General features: G+C 48.0%; 1 protein-coding gene across 4 annotated transcripts in view; it reads left to right on the forward strand.

The window, feature by feature from the left end:
• The window catches only part of adisspb (adipose secreted signaling protein b), a 206,735-nt gene that overhangs the window by 28,685 nt on the left and 155,062 nt on the right, over positions 1-22,988 (forward strand). The window contains exon 1 of one of the 4 annotated variants that reach the window (XM_085975665.1): positions 9,373-9,623. The exons of the other annotated variants lie outside the window; for them this stretch is intronic. Coding sequence (XP_085831791.1) covers positions 9,605-9,623 — 19 coding nt within the window. The 5' untranslated portion in view covers positions 9,373-9,604. Of the gene's footprint in view, positions 1-9,372; positions 9,624-22,988 lie in introns of those variants that run through there. 4 annotated transcript variants of the gene reach the window in all.

Here is a 22,988-nt window from a genome sequence, read left to right on the forward strand (position 1 = left end):
TTTGCTTATTGCTTCTCACCTTTCTACCATCTATTTCTGACTTCATATGACTTCCCTCTTTTCCACTACCTAGGTTCCCATCCCCCTGCCAAATTAGTTTAAATCCTCCCGAACCGCCCTAGAAAATATTACCCCGAGGACATCGGCTCCCTCACAGTTCAGGTGTAGACCGTCCCCTTGGTACAGGTCACTCCTCCCCAAGAACTGGTTCCAATGCCTCAGGAATTTAAATCCCTCTCCCTTGCACCACTGCTCAAGCCACGTATTTAGCTTATCTATCTTACTCTCTCTAAACTTATTAGCTCGTGGCACTGGTAGCAATCCAGAGATTACTACCTTTGAGGTCCTACTTTTCAATTTAGCTCCTAACTCCCTAAATTCAGCTTGTAGGACCTCCTCCCTCTTTTTACCTACATCGTTGGTACCTACATGTACCACGACAACTGGCTGATCCCCCTCCCCCTTCAGAATGCTCTGCACCCGCTCCGAGACATCCTTTCCTCATAAGTCAACCCCCTCATCTCCGGAATCAACTGAGTGAACCTTCTCTGAACCGCCTCGAGAGCAAGTATATCTTTTCTTAAATATGGAAACCAAAACTGTACGCAGTATTCTAGGTGTGGCCTCACCAGTACCCTGTATAACTGAAGCAAGACTTCCCTGCTTTTATACTCCATCCCCCTTGCAATAAAAGCCAAGATTCCATTGGCCTTCCTGATCACCTGCTGTACCTGTATACTAACCTTCTGTGTTTCATGCACCAGAACCCCCAGATCCCTTTGTACTGTAGCACTTTGCAGTTTCTTTCCATTTAGATAATAACTTGCTCTTTGATTTTTTCTGCCAAAGTGCATAACCTCACACTTTCCAACATTATATTCCATCTGCCAAATTTCTGCCCACTCACTTAGCCTGTCAATGTCCTTTTGCAGGTTTCTTATGTCCTCCTCACTCACTGCTTTCCCTCCCATCTTTGTATCGTCGGCAAACTTGGATACGTTGCACTTGGTCCCCTCCTCCAAATCGTTAATATAGATTGTAAAGAGTTGGGGTCCCAGAACTGGCCCCTGCGGAAAACCGCTAGTTACTGATTGCCAACCCGAGAATGAACCATTTATCCCAACTCTTTTCTGTTAGATAGCCAATCTTCCACCCATGCCAGTATATTACCCCCAATCCTGTGATTTTTTTTTATCTTGTGCAGTAATCTTTTGTGTGGCACCTTGTCAAATGCCTTTTGGAAGTCCAAATACACCACATCCACTGGTTCCCCTTTATCCACCCTGTTTGTTACGTCCTCAAAGAATTCGAGCAAATTTGTCAAACATGATTTCCCCTTCATAAAACCATGCTGACTCTGTCCGATTTAAATTATGCTTATCCAAATGTCCTGTTACTGCTTCCTTAATAATGGACACCAACATTTTACCAACCACAGATGTTAGGCTAACTGGTCTATAGTTTCCAGCCTTTTGTCTACCTCCCTTTTTAAATAAGGGCGTTACATTAGCAGTTTTCCAATCTGCTGGGACCTTTCCTGAATCCAGGGCGTTTTGGAAAATTACCACCAATGCATCAGCAATCCCTACCGCTACTTCTCTCAAGACCCTAGGATGTAAGCCATCAGGTCCAGGGGACTTATCCGCCTTAAGTCCCATTATCTTACCGACTACCATCTCCTTAGTGATTTTAATCGTGTTTAGTTCCGCCCCCCCCCCCCCCCCCCCCCCCCCATAGCCCCCTGTTTGTCCAGTGTTGGGATATTTTTAGTGTCCTCTACTGTAAAGACTGATACAAAATATTTGTTCAGCGTATTTGCCATCTCCATGTTCCCCACTACTAATTTCCCGGTCTCATCCTCTAAGGAACCAACATTCACTTTAGGCACCCTTTTTCTTTTTATATAACTGTAGAAACTCTTGCTATCTGTTTTTGTATTTTTTGCTAGTTTACTTTCATAATCTATCTTCCCTTTCTTAATTAATCTTTTAGTTATTCTTTGCTGGCTTTTATGTGCTTCCCAATCTTCTATCCTCCCACTAGATTTGGCTACTTTATATGCCCTTGTTTTCAGTCAGATACTATCCTTTATTACTTTACTTAGCCACGGATGGCTGTCTTTTACGCCCCTTTTTCCTCAGTGGAATATATTTTTCTTGAAAGTTGTGAAATATCTCCTTGAATGTACACCACTGCTCCTGTACCGTCTTACACCTTAATCTATTTTCCCAGTCCACTTTAGTCAACTCTGCTCTCATACCTTCATAGTCTCCTTTATTTAAGCTTAGTACGCTGGTTTGAGATCCAACTCTCTCACCCTCCAACTGAATTTGGAATTCAACCAATGTTATGGTCACTCATTCCAAGGGGACCCTTTACTAGGACATTTTTTATTAATCCTGTCTCATTACACAGGACCAGATCTAAGATTGCCTGCCCCCTGGTTGGTTCAGTAACATACTGCTCAAGGAACCCGTCCCTAATGCACTCTATAACTTCTACCCCCTTGTATTCGAGTCCTCTAATATAAAGGCCAGCATCCCATTAGCCTTTTAAATTATTTTCTGTACCTGTTCATAACATTTTAATGATCTATGTACCTGGACCCCCAAGTCTCTTTGGACATCCACTATTTTTAGCTTTTTGCCATTTAGAAAGTACCCTGTTGTATCCTTTTTATGTCCAAAGTGGATGACCTCACATTTGCTTCCATTGAATTCCATTTGCCACAGTTTTGCCCATTCACTTAATCTATCAATATCCCTTTGTAATTTTATGCTTTCCTCTACACTGCCTACAATGCCACCTATCTTTGTGTCATCTGCAAATTTGGATATATGACTTTCTATGCCATCATCTAAGTCGTTAATAACTACTGTGAATTGTTGAGGCCCCAACACAGATCCCTGCGGGACACCACTAGTCACCTCCTGCCAATTTGAGTACTTACCCATTATCCCCACTCTGTCTCCTGTCGCTCAGCTAATTTCCTAACCAGGTCAATAATTTACCCACAATTCTGTTGGCTTCTACCTTGGCTAACAGTCTCTTATGTGGGACTTTATCAAATGCCTTCTGGAAGTCCATATACATAATCATATATAAATAACATCCACAGACATTCCCCTGTCCGGTACTTTAGTCACCTCTTCAAAAAGTTCAATCAGGTTTGCCAGGCATGACCTACCTTTCACAAATCCATACTGGCTCTCTGATCAACGGAAAATTTTCACGGTGTTCAGTCACCCGATCCTTAGTTATAGAATCCAGCAATTTCCCCACAACAGATGCTCGGCTAACTGGTCTATAATTCCCTGGTTTCCCCCTCTCGCCATTCTTGAAAAGAGAAGGCTGAGGGGTGACCTAATAGAAGTCTTTAAAATTATGAAAGGTTTTGATAGAGTGGATACAGAGAGTGTTTCCACTTGTGGGGAAGAGCATAACTAGAGGCCATCAATATAAGATAGTCACCAAGAAATCCAATAGGGAATTCAGAAGAAACTTCTTTACTCAGAGTGGTGAGAATGTGGAACTCGCTACCACAGGGAGTGGTTGAAGCGAATAGTGTAGATGGATTTAAGGGGAGGCTAGACAGACATTTGAGGGAGAAGGGAATAGAGGGTTATGCTGATAGTGTTAGATGAGGGAAAACAGGAAGAGGCTCGAGAGGAGCATAAACGCTGGCATGGACTGGTTGGGCAGAATGGTCTGTGTGTGCTGTATATCCTATGTATGGCGCAACTCATAGAATTATACAGCACAGAAAGAGGCCATTCGGCCCATCGTGTCTGTGCCGACTCTTTGAAAGAGCTATCCAATCCCACTCCCCTGCCCTTTCCCCGTAGCCCTGCAATTTTCTCCCGTTCAAGTATAAATCGAATTCCCTTTTGAAAGTTACTATTGAATCTGCTTCCACCGCCCTTCCAGATAATAACAATTCGCTGTGTTTTAAAAAAAAGCAAATTCTCCTCATCTCCTCTCTGATTCTTTTGCCAATGATCTTAAATCTGTCTCCTCTGGTTACCGACCCTCCTGCCAGTGGAAACAGATTCTCCTGAATTACGCTATGGAAACTGTTCACTTCCTTCATCGCGGGAGTGCCTTCCCACCAGTTGCCGTTATTCATACGTTGCAACGTCACAGCTGTGGGTTTGCACTTGCAAATTTCTTCCGTGACAATGAGTTCCCTATCTCGGTCGCAGTGCTGGGCGAGACCAGGAGCTTCCGCACTGAGAGTGCAGGGGGGGATCCAGAAGAGGAGTTATTCTTCAACTGTGCTTGTGCACCACTCATTGGCTGGGGTCAGGGCAGCAATATGTCGAGGAAGGTTGCCTGTTCTGTCAGTCATAGTTAGTGGTGACCCTTACAGATGAGGGGGAGCGTTGCGCTCAAAAGCACCATTGTGTTTTTTGCTTCTCTGGGAATTGTTTTTATGCTTAGCAAGCTATAGAGTAGGTACTTCAGGTGCTGTAGGGTACGGTAGTGTATTGCTTATGTTACTGGACTAGTAATCCAGAGAATGAGTGTACAAATCCCACCATAGCAGTTTGAGAATTTGAATTGTGTTTTTTTTTTTTAAAAAGTAGGCTGGTCTCAGTAAAGGTGACCATGAAACTGTCGGATTGACGTAAAACCCAAGTGTTCACTAATGTCCTTTAGGGAACTGAATCAGCCCGTCCTTAGCCGGGCTGGTTTATTTGTGACGTCAGTCCCACATTGATGTGGTTGATTTTTAACTGCCCTCCTGAAGTGCCCAGCAGCACCATCACCTTCTCAGGGCATCTAGGGATGGGCAATAAAATGCCGGCCTGGCCAGCGACACCCACAGGCCGAGAATGAATTTTTCAAAAAGGCTCACAGTTAGAAATTGGTGGTTCCGAGATCACTTGTACCATTAAATAGTTGCAGAGTAAAGCTCCCTCGGCTTTGCCCCGACAATATACCTCCGCTTCCAATCCTGGAGGCGCACCTCTTGCGCGAGCAGGAGGGTCTAGGTGGGAGGGGCATCGCGATGAGCAGAGGGTCAGGAGAAATTCGGGCTGAGCAGGGAAGTTTGGGGATACTTGGGCTGAATGGGGGGAGGGGAGGTGGTGGGGTCTGCAAGGTGAACCAAGTGTGGGAACTAGAGCATCGGGGAGAAGGTATGCTTTTGCATCCTTGGTGTCCTATTTGACTGAGATCAGCTTCCGACCACATCTCCCTCACCAAGCCCGTCTACTTCCACCTCTATAACATCGCCTGACCCCTCATCCTTGCCTTTGCTACATCTAAATTTGACTCTTCCAACGCACTCCTGGCCGGCCTCTCATCTTCCACCCCCATGAACATGAACTCATCCAAAACTCTGCTGCCCATGTCCTAACTTGCACCAAGTCCCGTTCGCCCATTACCCCTGACCTACACTGGCTCCCGGTTAAGCAACGCCTCGTTTTCAAATCCCTCCATGGCCTCGCCCCCTCCCGATCTCTAACCTCCTCCAGCCCTACAACTCCCCGAGATCGCTGCACTCCTCCAATTCTGGCTTCTGGTGCATCCCTCACTTTAATCGCTCCACCATTCAGTTGCCTAGGCTCTAAGCTCTGGAATTCCCTCCCTAAACCTCTCCGCCTCTCTCCTCCTTTAAGACGCTCCTTAAAACCTACCTCCTTGACCAAGCATTTGGTCACCAATATCTCACCACTCGGTGTCAATCAGTTTGAGAACGCTCCTGTGCAGCGCCTTGGGACGTTTTACTATGTTAAAGGCACTATACAAATGCAAGTTGTTGTTGTTTGGGTTGGGAGCATTAGGGATGGTTGGGCAGCTGGGCTTGGAATGCAGGTCGCTGGGTGAGATGGTAGCCAGGAGATACCTGAACCTCTTGTTTGATTAGTTACTGCTAAAGGTTTAGGGAGGGAATTCCAGAGCTTGGGGCCCAGGCAGCTGAAGGCACCAATGGTGGAGCGATGACAATCGGGGATGCAGAGAGATTTTGGAGGGTTGTGCTTAGTGGGGGCCAATTAAAAGTGAGCACATGTAATTCAGGGGCAATTAAATGCGTTTCTGGAGAGAGAAGGGAGTGAGAGACATGGTGAGGAGATGGGGTTCAGAGCAATCAAAAAGGACCAGCCTTGTAATTCACCTCATAGAATCGTAGAATTTTATGGCACAGAAGGAGGCCATTTGGCCCATCGTATCTGTGCTGGCTGAAAAAGAGCTCTCCAGCGTAATCCCACTGTCCAGCTCTTGGTCCGTAGCCCTGTAGGTTACGGCACTTCAAGTGCATATCCAAGTACTTTTTAAATGCGACGAGGGTTTCTGTCTCTACCACCCTTTCAGGCAGTGAGTTCCAGACCCCCACCACCCTCTGGGTGAAAAAAGGTCTCCTCAACGCCCCTCTAATTCCTCTACCAATTACTCTATTGATGACTATGGAGTGTCAGCTGTGGCTCAGTGGGTCGCACCCTCGCCTCTGAGTCAGGAGGTTGTGGGTTCGAGTCCCACTCCAGAGACTTGAGCACAAAAATCTAGGCTGACACTCCAGTGCAGTATTGAGGGAGTGCGGCACTGTCAGAGGTGCCGGCTTTCGGATGAAACATTAAACCAAGACCCCGTCTGTCCTCTCAGGTGGACTTAAAATATTCTATGGCACTATTTCGAAGAAGAGCAGGGGAGTTCTCCCCAGGTGTCTTGGCCACTATTTACCCCTCAATCAACATCACTAAAACATTGTTGTTTGCGGGAGCTTGCTGTGCACAAATTGGCTGCTGCGTTCCCCACATTACAACAGTGACTGCACTTCAAAGGGTACTTCATTGGCTGTAAAGCGCTTTGGGACGTCCGGTGGTCGTGAAAGGCGCTGTAAAAATGCGAGTCTTTTTATTTTTATTGTTGTAATACATATATTGAGTTTTTTGACTCAGTTTGGCATTTGCTGATAAACCTGGATTAATAATACATCAGGAGTGAGTGATTTCTTTGATCACAATTGAATGACCAGGATAAAAATTTAACGGCTAGTGCCACATTTGACGCTCCGTTGTCTCACTGAAGCTGTGTAACCTTACCTCAAAGCTCAGGCGACCTTTAAAATGATTCTTGCTTCCCCGTGTGGTGGTTGTGTGATATTTGAGTCCTTGGTTCAGGTTACGGTGTTGTGTAGCTCACTGCTGGACAGGTACTATTTTTTTTCTCTCTTCATTCACGGGATGTGGGCGTCGCTGGCAATGCCAGCCTTTATTGCCCATCCCCAAGTGCCCTTTGATACAACAGCAGGCAGTTGAGAGTCAACCAGATTGCTGTGGGTCTGGAGTCACATATAGGCCAGACCGGGTAAGGGCAGCAGATTTCCCTCCCTAAAGGGACATTAGTGAACCAGATGGGTTTTTACGACAATCCGGTAGTTTCCTGGTCATCATTACTGACACGAGCTTTTTATTCCAGATTTATTTAACTGAATTTAAATTCCCCAGCTGCCGTGGTGGGATTTGAACTCGCGTCTCCGGACCATTAGTCCAGGCCTCTGGATTAGCAGTCCAGTAACCTGACCACTATTTACACGCTGGGTTACAGTGCTGTGTAACTCACTACTGGGTAGGTGCTGCTTAACATGCTAACTGTACAGAGTAACTACACTTTGCAAGTTTTGTTTGACATCAGGAACAGGAATTTGAAGAACATTAAAACAAAATACAGATGTAAGCAATGCAGTTATTTTCTTAGTTACCTTGCGCTCTTAATTATATTAATTTGTTAGATGAGTAAGGGGTGCAAATATGTGTGTGTGTGTGTGTGTCAAACAGGCCTATTTAGCATATTGGTCCCATGAGGCTGTGTGATGCTCTACAGTCATGAGATCCGTGTTTATCACCAGCAGACACGGGACCTGAAAGCAGCAATACTTCAATCCTGACAAAAGGCCATCGACCTGAAACGTCCACTCGGTTTCTCGCTCTCCACAGATGACCACAGTTTTGGTCGCCTTATCTGAGGAAGGATGTTCTTGCCATGGAGGAAGTGCAGCGAAGATTCACCAGGCTGATACCTGGGATGGCAGGAATGACGTATGAGGAGAGATTGGGCTTATACTCACAGAATCACAGAATCACAGAAACCCCACAGTGCAGATAGAGGCCATTTCGGCCCATCGAGCCTGCACCGACACATATCCCACCCGATCCCCGTAACCCCTACACCAACACATATCCCACCCTATCCCTGTAACCCCACGTATTTAATCCCCCTAACACTAAGGGTCAATTTATCATAGCCAATCAACCTAACCCGCACATCTTTGGACTGTGGGAGGAAACCGGAGCACCCGGAGAAAACCCACGCAAACACGGGGAGAATGTGCAAACTCCACACAGACAGTCGCCCGAGGCCGGATTCGAACCCGGGTCTCTGGCGCTGTGAGGCAACAGTGCTAACCACTATGCCACCGTACTCGCTGGAGTTTAGAAGAATGAGAGGGGATCTCATTGAAACTTATAAAATTCTAACAGGACTAGACAGACTAGATGCAGGAAGGATGTTCCCGATGGTCGGGGAGTCCAGAACCAGGGGTCACAGTCTAAGGATAAGGGGTAAGCCATTTAGGACAGAGATGAGGAATTTCTTCACCCAGAGAGTGGTGAACCTGTGGAATTCTCTACCACAGAAGGCAGTAGAGACCAATTCATTAAATATATTCAAGAAGGAGTTGGATATATTTCTTAAGGCTAAAGGGATCAAGGGATATGGGGAGAAGGCAGGGACAGGGTACTGAGTTTGGATGATCAGCCATGATCTCATTGAATGGTGGAGCAGGCTCGAGGGGCCGAATGGCCTACTCCTGCTCCTATCTTCTAAGAAGGCGGCTCACCGCCACCTTCTCAAGGGCAATTAGGGATGGGCAATAAATGCTGGCTTTGCCAGCGACGGCATATTCCAAGAATGAATTAAAAAAAAAAAAAAAATTCCAGACACCATTTTTAACAGCCCGCCCAGCAGGGACCAGGACGTGAATAAAAACAGAAAATGCTATAAATACTCAGACAGGTTCGTGTCAGACGCCCGATTTTGTGCCCCACCCGAATTTATGCCGAGGGGCCGAATGGCCTACTCCTGCTCCTATCTTCTGTGTTTCTATGCTACCTGACCTGAGTATTTCCAGCATTTTCTGTTTTTATTGCTTCACCCCAGTATTGCACAGCTCACAAAAAAATAGCTCTGTGCGAATTGCAGAGAGGGAGTATTTTTTGAGAAGATGGGGTGGGTGGGTGGGAGGGAATTACAAAAAAAAAAAAAATCAGCCAGTCACTGAGAGCCCCCACACCCCGGACAGGCTGTGTGCAGCTGCGTTGGCGAACATTGAGGGCACTAAGACCCAGAGGAAGCCTTTCTCCTCCCCTCCGCCACCTCTTGTAGGCAGAGCCGGGCAGACAGCGACCTGTAGCGGGATTGACACAGTCGCTGGTTGTTTCGATCCGCGGGCGCCTGCAGTTTGTGCTGCGCTGCACTGCAACCCAGGTGATTTTTATTTTCTCTTGACAGCTCCTCCCGGCTCTTCCGATGGCCACATGCTGATTTCCAGTGGGAGTTCACGTTGCACAGAGAGAGAGAGGATTGCAGCAGCAGGAACTAGATGGCTTCAGCCTGGAAGGGTGAGTTAGGAGGAGGGTCGGTCCTGTCTGTGTGTGTGTGTCTATGTGTGCAGAGGGGCGGGATAGGGGAAGCGTTGCACAAACAGGGCAATGATGATGGCACTGACTCTTTTGAGTTTTTTGGCTCCTCATTTAGAAAGGCGTTTCATCTATTTAAGTCACACCGGACTGCACAGGAGTTTAAAAAAAAAATAAGTATAGCTGGGGAAAAAAGAAATAGGTTCTGTTCTGTTTAAATGCAATCTTTCACGATCTCAGGACGTCCCAAAGCGCTTTCCAGCTAATGAAGTACTTTTTGAAGTGGAGTCACTGTTGTAGTGTAAGAAACGCGGCAGCCAATTTACGCACAGCAAGATCCCACAAGCAGCAATGTGATGATGACCAGCTAATCTGTTTTTAGTGATGTTGATTGAGGGATAAATATTGGCCGGGACACCAGGGGATAACTCCCCTCCTCTTCTTCGAAATAGTGGCATTGGATCTTTTATGCCCACCTGAATGGGCAGACAGGACCTCGGTTTAACATCACACTCCAGAGACTTGAGCACGCACTCTCTAGGCTGAAGCTCCCAGAGCAGGACTGAGAGTGCTGCACTGTCGGAGGTGCCGTCTTTCAGATGAGACATTAAACTGAGGCCCCGTCCTCCCTCTTGGGCACCTTTTCGAAGAAGAGCAGGGGAGTTCTCCCCGTGTCCTGGCCAATAATTATCCTTCAAATAAAAATATTGTCTAGTCATTATTACATTGCTATTTGTGGGACCTTGCTGTGCGCAAATTGGCTGCCGCGTTTCCAACATTACAAGAGTGACTAGACTTCAAAAGTATTTCATTGGCTGTAAAGCGCTTTGGGACGTCCTGAGGTTATGAAAGGTGCTATAGAAATGGGATTTCTTTCTTTCTCTACTCCCTTCAAAATCCACAACCCTGCATTGTGCTGTAGGGGTTCGGGCTGAGGAAGGTGAAGGAAAGGTGAGGTGACTCTGACGAGGGTAACGGTGCCACAGACATCGGCAGCTGTCTCGCCCAACTGACCATCCTTCAGGTGAGAAAATCCACGGCGAGTGGTGGCTGGATTTTCGACCATGGTGGGCATCACAGGCGAGCTTGATCTTACCCCCCCCCCCCCCCCCCCCGACGTGCCCAAACGTGCACCTTGGCAGCAGGGGTCTGGGTCACTAGAGGTAGGAAAATGGCTGACGTCAGTCGATCCCTAGCCCAGGGAGGCTGAGAGCAGCTGTAGCCCACTGACAGGCCAGGGATGGAACCCGGAGGCTTTTTCTCGCCTGTATTGTTTAGTAATGCACCCTCTCTGTGCCCAATATATTACAGTCGTAATTCATGATGTGCAGTAAAAGCACATCGTAACCGTGCTACATGATGAAGAAACCTGTCGGAGTGCTAGTGTATTCAGGGGGACACAAGTCTGGATCAACTGAGTGCAAAGCTTCTTAAACATTTTGTGGCTCTGTGATCACAAATCTGCCTGAAGCTGAAATCTGCTTCACTCTTTGTTTTTCTCCCTCCCCCCTTTCTTTTTTTTTTGAATTCCATCTTTCCCCATTGGGGGAGAGTGAAGTGAGCTAACTTTCCCTCGCTAACCCCCCCTCCCCCCCCCCCCCCCCAAAAAAAGTGAAGGGTCAAAGGTGCACAGCGCAGGGCACTGTAAGGTTGTGAAGAGCAGGAGAGACGAGGCGGCGACTCGTAAACATCAGCAGCTAAGTGACAGCAGGCTTGGGATTTAAAAGCTTGTAGATTGTAGGCAGACTGAGGGAGACGAGGCGGTCCACGGTTTTGAGGACCAGAAAAAGAATAAGTTGGAAATGGTGCATTGAGTCTTGATTTCAAAACCGAGGAGGAATCTGTTGGCACATTTGAAGCTGGAGAGGAGCGAGGCACAATGATTGTAATAGTGTCGGTTAGAGTAGAGGAAGATGAGGAACGTTGTGAAGAACAGTGAGCAACATTGGAGGTTAGAGATCAGAGGAAGATCACTTGTTGACTCCTTTCCTCTCTTTCTCATCTCTCAACCCCCTTCCCTCACCCCCTTCCCTCACCCCCTTCCCTCACCCCCTTCCCTCACCCCCTCCCCCTTGGGTGAAAAGCGCTGACACTAAAGACGACAGATGGAAAGGTCTTGGGCCGAGAGAAGAGAGAATGTTTGATTAACTGTCAAGAAAAGTCAATGCTGGTTCTTTATAAGTCCTCATGGGGTGATGAAATGGCTGCCATTTTATCAAGTAACTCATGTTGCTCTGAGAAACTCCCACCCCTCACCTACAGACAGCAAGTCAGTTCATGTTCTGTGCAATGCATTGGGGGGTGGGGGTGGCGCGCACTGGGAGCGTCGGCCTGGATTTTGTGCTCAAGTTTCTGGAGTTGGTTTTGAACCCACGACCTTTTGACTCAGAGGTGCGAGTGCTGCCCGCTGAGCCACTGCTGACTGAACTGAATTTGTTCCAAATACTGATGCACATGTTTTTAAAAAAAAAAAAAAATGTTGTACATTTTTGAACAACACCTGGGAACGCCACGCAGACACCTCCCGTGGTTTGCTAAGATGAAAACCAGCAGTCTGCTTATTATCCTGGAATGACCCTTTGCTTGTAAGCCTGCACTGCAGAACTGCGTTTGATGGCTTTGCTCGCAGCCTCACTGGGCCCAGTGCAGTTCAAGTCACCGACAATGGGGCCGCGCCGAGCGTCCCCTTTGAGGGGTTCAGGAGGCGAGAGTTGAATGACTAGGAATAAAAAGAATGTGCTGCCAGTGCCTTGCGGCACCTGAAAGAAAATAGGTTGGCTTAACTGTTTTTGGGGGTACGGTAGTGTCGTGGTTATGTTATTGGACGAGGAATTGGCAGAACATGAGTTCAAATCCCACCGGTGGCGGGTTTGGGAATTTGAATTCAGTTTCAAAAGAAATCGGTAAAAGCTGAAAATCATGTCGGATTGTCGTTCAAACCCAACTGGTTCACTAATGTTCTTCAGGGAAGGAAAGTCGCTGTCCTTACCTGGTCTGGGGCCTATACGTGACTCCAGTCCCACACCCAACGTAGTTGACTCTTGCCTGCCCTCTGAAGTGGCCCGGCCCAGCGAGAACATAAGAAATAGGAGCAGGAATAGGCCACTTGGCCCCTCGAGCCTGCTCCGCCATTCAATAAGATTATGGCTGATCTTGGGCTCAAAGCCACTTCCCAGCCCGCTCCCTCTAACCCTTCACTCCCTTATCTTGCAAAAGTCTGTCTATCTCCAACTTAAATGTATTTAATGACCCAGCCTCCACAGCTCTCTGGGGCAGAGAATTCCACAGATTTACGACCCTGAGAGAGAAGAAGCCCACTCAGTTGTCTCAAACCGCTGCCAGCGGTTCAAGAAGGCGGCCCACCACCACCACCTACCTCACGACAACTTGAGAGGGCAATAAATGTCGGCCTCGCCAGCGACGACCGCATTCCCGAGAATGAATGAAAGGAAAGAAAACAAGAAACATTTTTGGAGATTGACTCTTCAGCAGCACTGATATAAGAGGGCCCCTTTCCGGCAGTAACCTAGCTGTGTGCTCCAGCCTTTCCTGTTTAATATTCTGTGCAGAATTTCAGCTGGATTCTCTACAGATCACTAAAGGGGAAACGAGCAACATGCGGAGCTGAGCACTGGCGTTGGTCATGCGAACATGTCCTCCGTAGGGGACCGTGAGCTGTGTGAATGGAGGAGTGATCGGCTGCACTCGTCTGCTGACTCACTCTCTCTCTCTCTCTCCCGGCTCGGTCCAGTGGGGTGTGGGTTTGAGCCACGCGCAAAACCCCGCTGTATGGAGGGGGTGCCGTCCTTCAGATGAGATGCCATTTGAGTTGAAGATAGGAGCAGGAGTAGGCCATTCGGCCCCTCGAGCCTGCTCCGCCATTCAATGCGATCATGGCTGATCATCCAAACTCAGTACCCTGTCCCTGCTTTCTCCCCATATCCCTTGATCCCCTTAGCCTTAAGAAATATATCAAACTCCTTCTTGAATAAAACGTCGACGCTTCATTTGCTTCTGTGTCTTGTGTTGTGGAGTGTTAGTTAGAAGAAAAGAAAGAACTGGCATTTTATTGCGCCTTTCACAACCTCAGGACGTCCCAGTTGAAGCACTTTTGAAGTGTAGTCACCGTCGTAATGTGGGAAATGCGGCAACCAATTTGCGCACAGCAAGCTCCCACAAAAACAGCAATGCGATAATGACCAGGTAATCTGTTTTTTTTAGTGATGTTGGTTGAGGGATAAATATTGATCAGGACACTGGGGAGAACTCTCCTGCTGTTCTTTGAAATAGTGGCCGTGGGATCTTTTACGCCCACCCGAGAGGGCATGCGGGGCCTCGGTTGGACGTCTCAGCCGAAAGACGGCACCTCCAAGTTACCAAGAAAATCCCAACTGATGGCGTGATTCCAACCTTGCACTGCCGCCCTCTGGATCAGGATGGTATTAGGTGGCCATCTTTAGCTTCGATTAATGGAAGGCCCCCCTTTACTGAAAGCAAGGTTGTGGTCCACCATGCGGTAGCAGGTGTCCCGTGGTGCATTCTCCCACCTCGGCCATTGCTTTTCCATACTATATTTGAGGAGGAATAATTAATTGGGCAGCAAAAAAACGTGCCCTGAATGATGTTGAACTACCCAAGGGTGAAGTTAGACCCGGTGGGCTTGGCACAGAGATCGTGTAGAATGGGCCTATACTCTCTGGAGTTTAGAAGAATGAGAGGCGATCTCATTGAAACATGCAAGATTCTGAAGGGGATTGACAGGGTAGATGCGGAGAGGTTGTTTCCCCTGGCTGGAGTGTCTAGAGCTAGGGGATTTAGTCTCAGGATAAGGGGTCGGCCATTTAAAACTGAGATGAGGAGGAATTTCTTCACTCCAAGGATTGTGAATCTTTGGAATTCCCTGACCCAGAGGGCTGTGCATGCTGAGTCTTTGACTATATTCAAGGTTGAGATCGATAGATTTTTGGATTCTAGGGGAATCAAGGGATATGGAGATGGGGCGGGAAAGTGGAGTTAAGATCGAAGATCAGCCGTGATCTTATTGAATGGCGGAGCAAGCTCGAGGGTCCGTTTGGCTCCACTGGGATCGGGCTTGTTACAAGAACATAAGAAATAGGAGCAGGCGTAGGCCAATCGACAAGTCAAAACGACTGAAGTACGTTCACTAAATCGGTGGCGTCGAAGTCAGCGCTCCAATCTGTGTGGTGCTCAGGCCAAACCTCGCCTTGAGCACTGTATCCAGGTCCTGTCACCAAGACACAAGGGAGAGCTTCAAGGCCTAGAGTCAGTGGAGAGCCATGACTCTGATCCCTGGCATCAGAAGATTGGATTATGAGCCAAGACCTGAGAAGCTTGGGCTTTTTCGGATTGAGAGCAGGTAACAGAGGGGGCTCCCTATCAATGCCTCTCGATTGGAGGGTGTTTTGGTATCGGGTAGGTTGCAAGGTACCCCTGATTAGCTACCGCAGTCTGTTGGAGCCTACATGATAGATTTTTGTTAGAATCATGGCCTAGTACGGCACAGAAGGAGGCCGTTCGGCCCATCGAGTCTGTGCCAGCCCTTTCGAAGAGCAATCCAGTTAGTCCCACTCCCCCTGCTCTTTCCCATCTCCTGCAACTATTTCTCCAAGTATTTATCCAATTCCCTTTTGAAGGCTACTATTGAATCTGTATCCTCCGCCCTATCAGGCAGCGCGTTCCAAATCCTAACCACTTGTTGCGTAAAAAAGTTTTTCCTCATGTTACATAGAAACATAGAAGATAGAAGCAGGAGTAGGCCATTCGGCCCCTCGAGCCTGCTCCGCCATTCAACGCAATCATGGCTGATCATCCAAATTCAGTACCCTGTCCCTGCTTTCTCCCCATATCCCTTGATCCCTTTAGCCTTAAGAAATATATCTAACTCCTTCTTGAATATATTTAATGAATTGGCCTCAACCGCCTTCTGTGGTAGAGAATTCCACAGGTTCACCACTCTCTGGGTGAAGAAATTCCTCCTCATCTCTGTCCTAAATGGCTTACCCCTTATTCTTAGACTGTGACCCCTGGTTCTGGACTCCCTGGCCATTGGGAACATCCTTCCTGCATCAAGTCTGTCTAGTCCTGTTAGAATTTTATAAGTTTCAATGAGATCCCCTCTCATTCTTCTAAACTCCAGCGAGTATAAGCCCAATCGACCCAATCTCTCCTCACACATCATTCCTGCCATCCCAGGTATCAGCCTGGTGAATCTTCGCTGCACTCCCTCCATGGCAAGAACATCCTTCCTCAGATAAGGCGACCAAAGCTGCACACAATACTCAAGATGTGGTCTCACCAAGGCCCTGTACAACTGCAGCAAGATATCCTTGTTCCTGCACTCGAACCCTCTCGCTACAAAGGCTAACATACCATTTGCCTTCTTAACCGCCTACTGCACCTGCATGCTTACCTTCAGCGACTGGTGCACAAGGACACCCAGGTCTCGTTGCACTTCCCCTTCTCCCAATCTATTGCCGTTCAGATAATCTGCCTTCCTGTTTTTGCCACCAAAGTGGATAACCTCGCATTTATCCACATTATACTGCATCTGCCCAATCGCCCAACCTGTCCAAATCATACTGTTGCCTCTGGTTTTGCCAATCACCTTAAATCTGGGTCCTCTGGTTATCGACTCTTCAGCCATTGGAAACAGTTTCTCTTTATTTACTCTATCTAAACCCTTCGCGATTTTAAACACGTCTATCAAATCTCCTCTTGGCCTTCCCTGCTAGGTAAGGGCATGGAGAGATATGGATCAAAGGTGTGTAAATGGACTTGAGGTACAGATCAGCCATGATCTGATTGAATGGCAGAACAGCCTCGAGGGGTTTAACGGCCTCATGTTCTTATGCTTGATTGCTTGTCGCTGATTGGAGATTAATTTCTCATTCTAAATTTGCTTCTTTTTTTGATCACTCCCCTGGCCTCTTTCAGGAGATCATGCGGCTTGGGGTGGGCTAATGTTCTGCAAGGTCGCACCAGGTCTGGATGAAGCAGGCTTGGGTGGTCTTATCCCATCCTTTCATACGCTTAGTACGGGAATCCCGAACACGACTTCAAGATCTGCCGGGAAGGTGGAACATACCGGCAAGAGTTAAAATTGATGAAAGACAAATTTAAGAGCTGTTTAAACAGAGTTATCGTATGGATTGTTCTACTGCATCAGCTGGGGGAGGTCTGGACCTTGGATTTGTTTAAGAGACCTTGGCACGAGGGGCTGGAGGTTTTTCTAGATGTGCTGAATGACATTCCTCATCCATGTCTAGCTCTTGGATGGGCTGACGAGTTTGAGCTTCCTGGAAATCTGGTTTTGCAGGTTTCTGTGATATTCCGGTTGGAATCCTATAACACGTCCAAGATAAGTTTAAAAAAAAAAAAAAATTTATTTTCTCTCTCTCCTGTTAAAGAAAGAGAGAACTTGTGCCTGGCATCGGAAGTTTGACTTATGAGCCAAGAATTGAGAAACTTGGTCTTTTTTAGCATTGAGAGCGGGCAATTGAGGAGGCTCCCTCGAGAGCAGGGTGTTTAATATCAAAGGTAGGTTGCAAGGTACCCTTGAGGAGGTACCGCAGCCTGTTGGAGCTTGCTTGGCCAAGAATATTGCGCCTTTCATGACCTCTGGATGTTCCAAAGCGCTTTGCAACCATTGTCCGTCAAGTTGGCTTTTTTTGTTTCGAGTTGCCACCAGCTGCGCCCGGGCACGCCACCTAAACCCAGTGAAAGTAGCTTAGGTTGGGGGCCCAAGGGAGTTGCGCTCAACTGGGAAACTCGCCATCTCCATGTCTCGTGTCAGCCGTGGCTCAGTGGGGAGCGCTCTCACCTCTGAGTCAGAAGGCTGTGGGTTCAGGCCCCACTCTTAGAGACTTGAGCACAAATTCTAGGCTGACACTCCCAGTGCCGCGCTGAGGGAGCGCTGCACTGTCAAGCGATGCGGTTTTTCGGATGAGATGTTAAACCGAGGCCTCGTCTGCCCTCTCAGGCGGACGTAAAAGATCCCATTGATGCGCTATCAATTCTAATAAAAGGCTAGGCAGAGTTCAGAACAACAGGCTTTTATTAACTACTGAATTGCACTTCAGACAGATCAGGACTATGCCTCTAGTGGACGACCGAATGCCAGGAGCTGCCATGCGGCCGCTCTTATACTCGGTAGCCCAGGGGCGGAGTCAGCTGAGGCATAGTCAGGCACAACAGTGAAACAAGAGTGAACGACAACAACAACAACAGTGAACACAGTGAACTACAGTGGTTTACCACACCCATGCCGCTATTTCGAAGAGCAGGGGAGTTCTCCCCGGTGTCCTGGCCAATATTTATCCCTCAACCAACATCACCAAAACGGACTAGGGAAGCAAAGTTGCTGTCCTTAACTGGTCTGGCCTATACGTGACTCCCGTCTTGCACCATTATTACATTGCTGTTTGTGGGAGCTTGCTGTGTACAAATTGGCTGCCGCGTTTCCTACATTACAACAGTGACCACACTTCAAAAAGTACTTCATTGGCTTTGGGACGTCCCAAGTTTGTAATGGGCACTATAGAAATGCAAGTACTTTTTTTTTCCCCGAAGCAATTTTTATCCCTCAACTAAAACCACTAGACCAGGTTACCTGGTCGTTTGTCTCATTACTGTTGGTGAAACCTTGCTTTGCGCAAACTACAGGTACGGTTGTGTAGTGGTTCTATTACTGAACGCAAGTCAAATCCGACCATGGTAGTTTGAGAATATGAATTAGGTTTTAAAAAATCTGGAAATAAAGAGCTGGTCTCAGTAAAAGTGACCAGGAAGCTGTCCGATTGTGGTTAAAAACCCATCGAATGCCTTTTAGGGAAGGAAGCCTGCCATCCTTACCTGGTCGAGGCCCTATATGTGACTCTTCAGTCTTGTACACAATATGGTTGACTCTTAACTGCCCTCTGGAGTAGCCCGGCAAGCCACTCGGTTTGAATTGCTACGAGCGGTTCAAGAAGACGACCCACCACCACCACCTCTGGCCAACTAGGAATGGGCAATAAACGTCGGACTCGCCAGCGACTCCCACATCCTTTAGAATTAATTTTTAAAAAATTGTCTGCCACATTTGGTTACAAAAGCGATTGCACTTCCAAAGAAGTTAATTGGCCGTGAAGCGCTTTGGGACAGATGTGAATGGCGCTATATAAATGCAAGTTCTTTCTCAATTTGCCAGATTCACTAAGGCAGGAAGGGGAAGACCGCGTTTTGGGGCTTCTCTAATTCACTGTCCCCTCACCCCTAAGTGCAATTCTTCAAATTCCTTTTGTACCTTTCAGCTAAACAAAGAAACAAAAAATTTCAACGGCCGACCTGGGTTCAATTTTCCTTTGTCCTTTAAGGGCTCTTTTGTCTTAAAGAAACAAATAACTTGCATTTATATAGCGGCCTTTCACGATCTCTGGAAGTCCCAAAGCGCTTTTCAGCCAATGAATAACATTTTGAAGTGTAGTCGCTGCTGTAATGAAGGAAACGTGGCAACCAATTTACGCACAGCAAGCTCCCACAAACAGCAGTGTGATAATGACCAGATAATCAGTATTTTATTTTAAGAGAAGTTTGCCATTCACCACCGGCTGTGCTCCCCATCCATAAGCATCGTGACTGCAGAGACTCAATAGCGGTTACAACACGGAAACGGGACATTCGGCCCAACTAGTCCGTGTCGGGTTTACTCTCCACGCGATCGAGTAGTCCTAATCACATTCACTCACCCTGTTCTCGCACCCCTTCAATCCCTCGTCCTTTATCCCCAGATGGCAACTTGAACCCACCGAATTGTGGGGTGCACAAATCTGCCATCAAATCAAATTCCTCTCGTCGCGCCAACTAAACACAGGGAGCCCGTCTGCAGTCGTTTCTCCAGGTGTAACCTGAGCTTTTCCCTCTACCCATTCGCGTGCAGACTTTGGCTGCCGCTCCGGACCCGAGCCGTTCGTTTCTTTTTCCCTGATTATAATCGCTCAACCACCGGTGGCCGTACCTTCTGTGGCCTAGGCCTTAAGCTTCGGAATTCCCTGCCTAAACCTCTCCACCTCGCTACACCTCTTTCCTCCTTTAAGACGCTCCTTAAAACCTACCTCTTTGACCAAGCTTTTGGTCACCTGCCCTAATTTCTCCTTATGTGGCTCGGTGTTAAAGTTTTTTGTCTTTCAACACCCCTGTGAAGCGCCTTGGGATGTTTTACTACGTTAAAGACGCTATATAAATAAAAGTTGTTGTTATTACACAGTGGAGCCCACTTGGTGCTGGAAAAAACCTAATGTAAACAGTGGAGAATGTGGGCGGAGGTGTTGGTCTGTCTTTTCCCCTCCCCCAGATTGGAACCAAAAAGGGAAAGACAGAAGGGCCTTAAATCTAGTTCAACCTTCATTCAACCGCATCTTTTTGAGCCCAATCGGCTCCACCACCAAGAAGGACGAGCGTAGCATCGTGGAAACACCATCACCTTCAGGTTGTCCTCCAGGCCTCACGCCATCCAGCTTGGACATATATTGCCGTTCCTTCCTCGTCACCTGAGGCAGTATCCTGGTTCTCCCTACTGGGCACCGTCGTGGGAGCACCTTCGCCACATGGACTGCAGCGGTTCAAGGAAAAAGCCCGGCATCTCCTCCAACACCACCACCACCCAAAGGCAGCCAGACATGGGCAATAAATGCAGCCTTGCCAGCATCAGCATGACGACAGAAGCACACACACAGGAGCACGCTCAGTCCGCAATAGGGGAAATCACCTGGGTCTCTTTTAGAATTTGAAAAGATGAGAAATAATGTGTTGATGCCAGTGTTTCCCCCTAAGGCCGTGCAGCAATGGGAAAGGTCCCGCGCAGGCCGCTCACTGGCTTCTCCATTGTAAATTTAAAGGGACCGCGCACTAAAAGAAACGGGCCGCGTTGAACAAAGCGCAGCTCACCGGGAACGTTGGTGGTTGTTGTCGTCGTATAACGTGGCTGAAATTCTCTGGCGCTTGGCTTTTTGCCACAACATCACCAGGCAGCATGTTACTGAGCAAGAAGTTCAACCCGGGAAATGCTACCACAAGACGCAAGTCTCTGGCTTGTTTGTTTCCTGTGTGATTTAAAAAAAAGAATCTGTGACCGTGAGACTTGTCTTCTCCTTCTTAAGCAGCCCCTCGGAACCGAGGATGACTTGCTTCCACATTAAAAATGAGTTTTCAGGTGACTGATGAGTCCAATGCGGGACCTACAGTCTCTGTCACAGGTGGGGCAGACGGTGGTTGAAGGAGCGGGTGGGTGGGGTGCTTGGGTTGACATGCGCTCCTTGCGCTGTTTGCGTTTGGCTTCCACTTGCTCCCGGCGAAGAGACTCGAGGTGTTCGGCGCCTTCCGGGATGCTTCTCCTCCACTTTGTGTGGTCTTGGGCCAGGGATTCCCAGGTGTCGGTGGGGATGTTGCCCTTTTTCAAGGCGGCTTTGAGGGTGTCCTTGAAGCGTTTCCTCTGCCCACCTGGGGTTCTCTTGCCGTGTCTGAACTCCGAGTAGAGAGCTTGTTTTGGGAGTCTCGTATCGGGCATGCGGACGATGTGACCCGTCCATTGGAGCTGATCGAGCGTGGGGATGTTGGTCTGAGCGAGCACACTGACATTGGTGCGCCTATCCTGCCAGTCGATTTGCAGGATCTTGTGGAGGCAGCGTTGGTGGTACCTCTCCAGTGCTTTGAGGTGCCTGCTGTACATGGTCCATGTCTCTGAGTCATACAGGAGGGCGGGTATCACTGCTGCTCTGTAGACCATGAGCTTAGTGCTGGGTTTGAGGTCCTTGTCTTCAAACACTCTCTTCCTCAGGCGACTGAAGGCTGCACTGGCACGCTGAAGGCAGTGATGGACTTCGTCATCGATGTCAGACCTTGTTGTCGTTGTATAACGTTGCTGAAATCCTCTGGCGCTTAGCTTTTTGCCACAACGTCACCAGGCAGCATGTTACTGAGCAAGAAGTTCAACCCGGGAAATGCTACCACAAGACGCAAGTCTCTGGCTTGTTATAACTTGTTTCCTGTGTGATCTGTGATCGTGAGACTTGTGGTGGACTGGTGAATAGGTTGGATCCGCCCTTGCTAACTTTCTTCTCTATTCGACTCGGGCTTCAGTTGTGCTGCGTTGTATTGGAGAGCTGCCCGATTATAGCCCGAGTTTCCTGGTGCCGTGCAACCCATTGGAAAACACATGGGTGAAGAGTCGAGGTCTAAGCTTCTTTGGCAGCACTTCCCAAACCCGCGGCCTCTTCCACTTAGGACAAGGGCAGCAGGCGCATGGGAACACCACCACCTCCAAGATCCCCTCCAAGTCACACACCATCATGACTAGGAAATATATTGGCCGATCCTTCATTGTCGCTGGGTCAGAATCCTGGAACTCCCTAACAGCACTGTGGGAGCACCTTCACCACATGGACTGCAGCGGTTCAAGAAGGCGGCTCACCACCACCTTCTCAAGGGCAACTAGGGATGGGCAATAAATGCTGGCCTTGCCAGCGACGACCACATCTCAAGAACGAATATTTAAAAAAAATGCATGAGGTCCGATGGGGTTGCAAAGAGCAGGAGAGAAGATGGAATAGATTAAACGGTCGTGGTTTAAGCGACCAATATTTGACTTTTGAAAGCCCGTGAAAGGGAATTTCGAGGGAAGTTTGACGTTTCGGAGGACCTGGTAAAGAATGTGTTGGAACACGGGCTCAGAGGCCAGTTGTCACTCCAGTACCACAAGCTCATCTGTAATTAGCTAATTCAGACTGGGAATAGGCGACGGTGTGATGCACCTTCATTTCATGACTGAAGGGAGGGGGAAGAATGTGCAGGAGTATTTGAAGCTGAGGAAAAATAATTTGAGGAATATTTGGAGCGGCAATGACTATAGTTGTGCTGGCAAAATGGAAACGAGGGTTTCATGCGAGAGGGCTTGGAGGCCTGAAGTGAGAGAGAAGGATCGCGTAACAAATAACTGGCTTTGTTGTTGTGCCCAGGTCCAGGAATGTGAGAGTGGTGGCGCCTCAGATATGGGGCACAATATTCAAGCTTTTGGCCGGAGTCGGGAGCTGTTGAGGGGACAAGAAATGATTTGCACAAAAGGTCCAGGTGGATTCTCCAGCATTGGAGGAATAGTCCGAGCGGCCAGTTGGCTCTGCTCTGCGGGCTGCAATTAGACTCTCAGCCAAGCTATTGGGAGAGGGGAGTTCGAGAGTGTTGTACAAGAAAAAAGAAAGCATGAAAAATATAATGGATAAGTTGCCCAGTGTCTGGTTTGTATTCTTTGCAGTGGCATGGGTACTTTTTTTTTTACTCAGCTGGGTGAAAACTCAA

Source organism: Somniosus microcephalus, chromosome 2, assembly GCF_052327205.1.
Source record: "Somniosus microcephalus isolate GS21.2 chromosome 2, FLI_Smic_1.0, whole genome shotgun sequence".
Classification (NCBI taxonomy): Eukaryota; Metazoa; Chordata; class Chondrichthyes; order Squaliformes; family Somniosidae; genus Somniosus; species Somniosus microcephalus.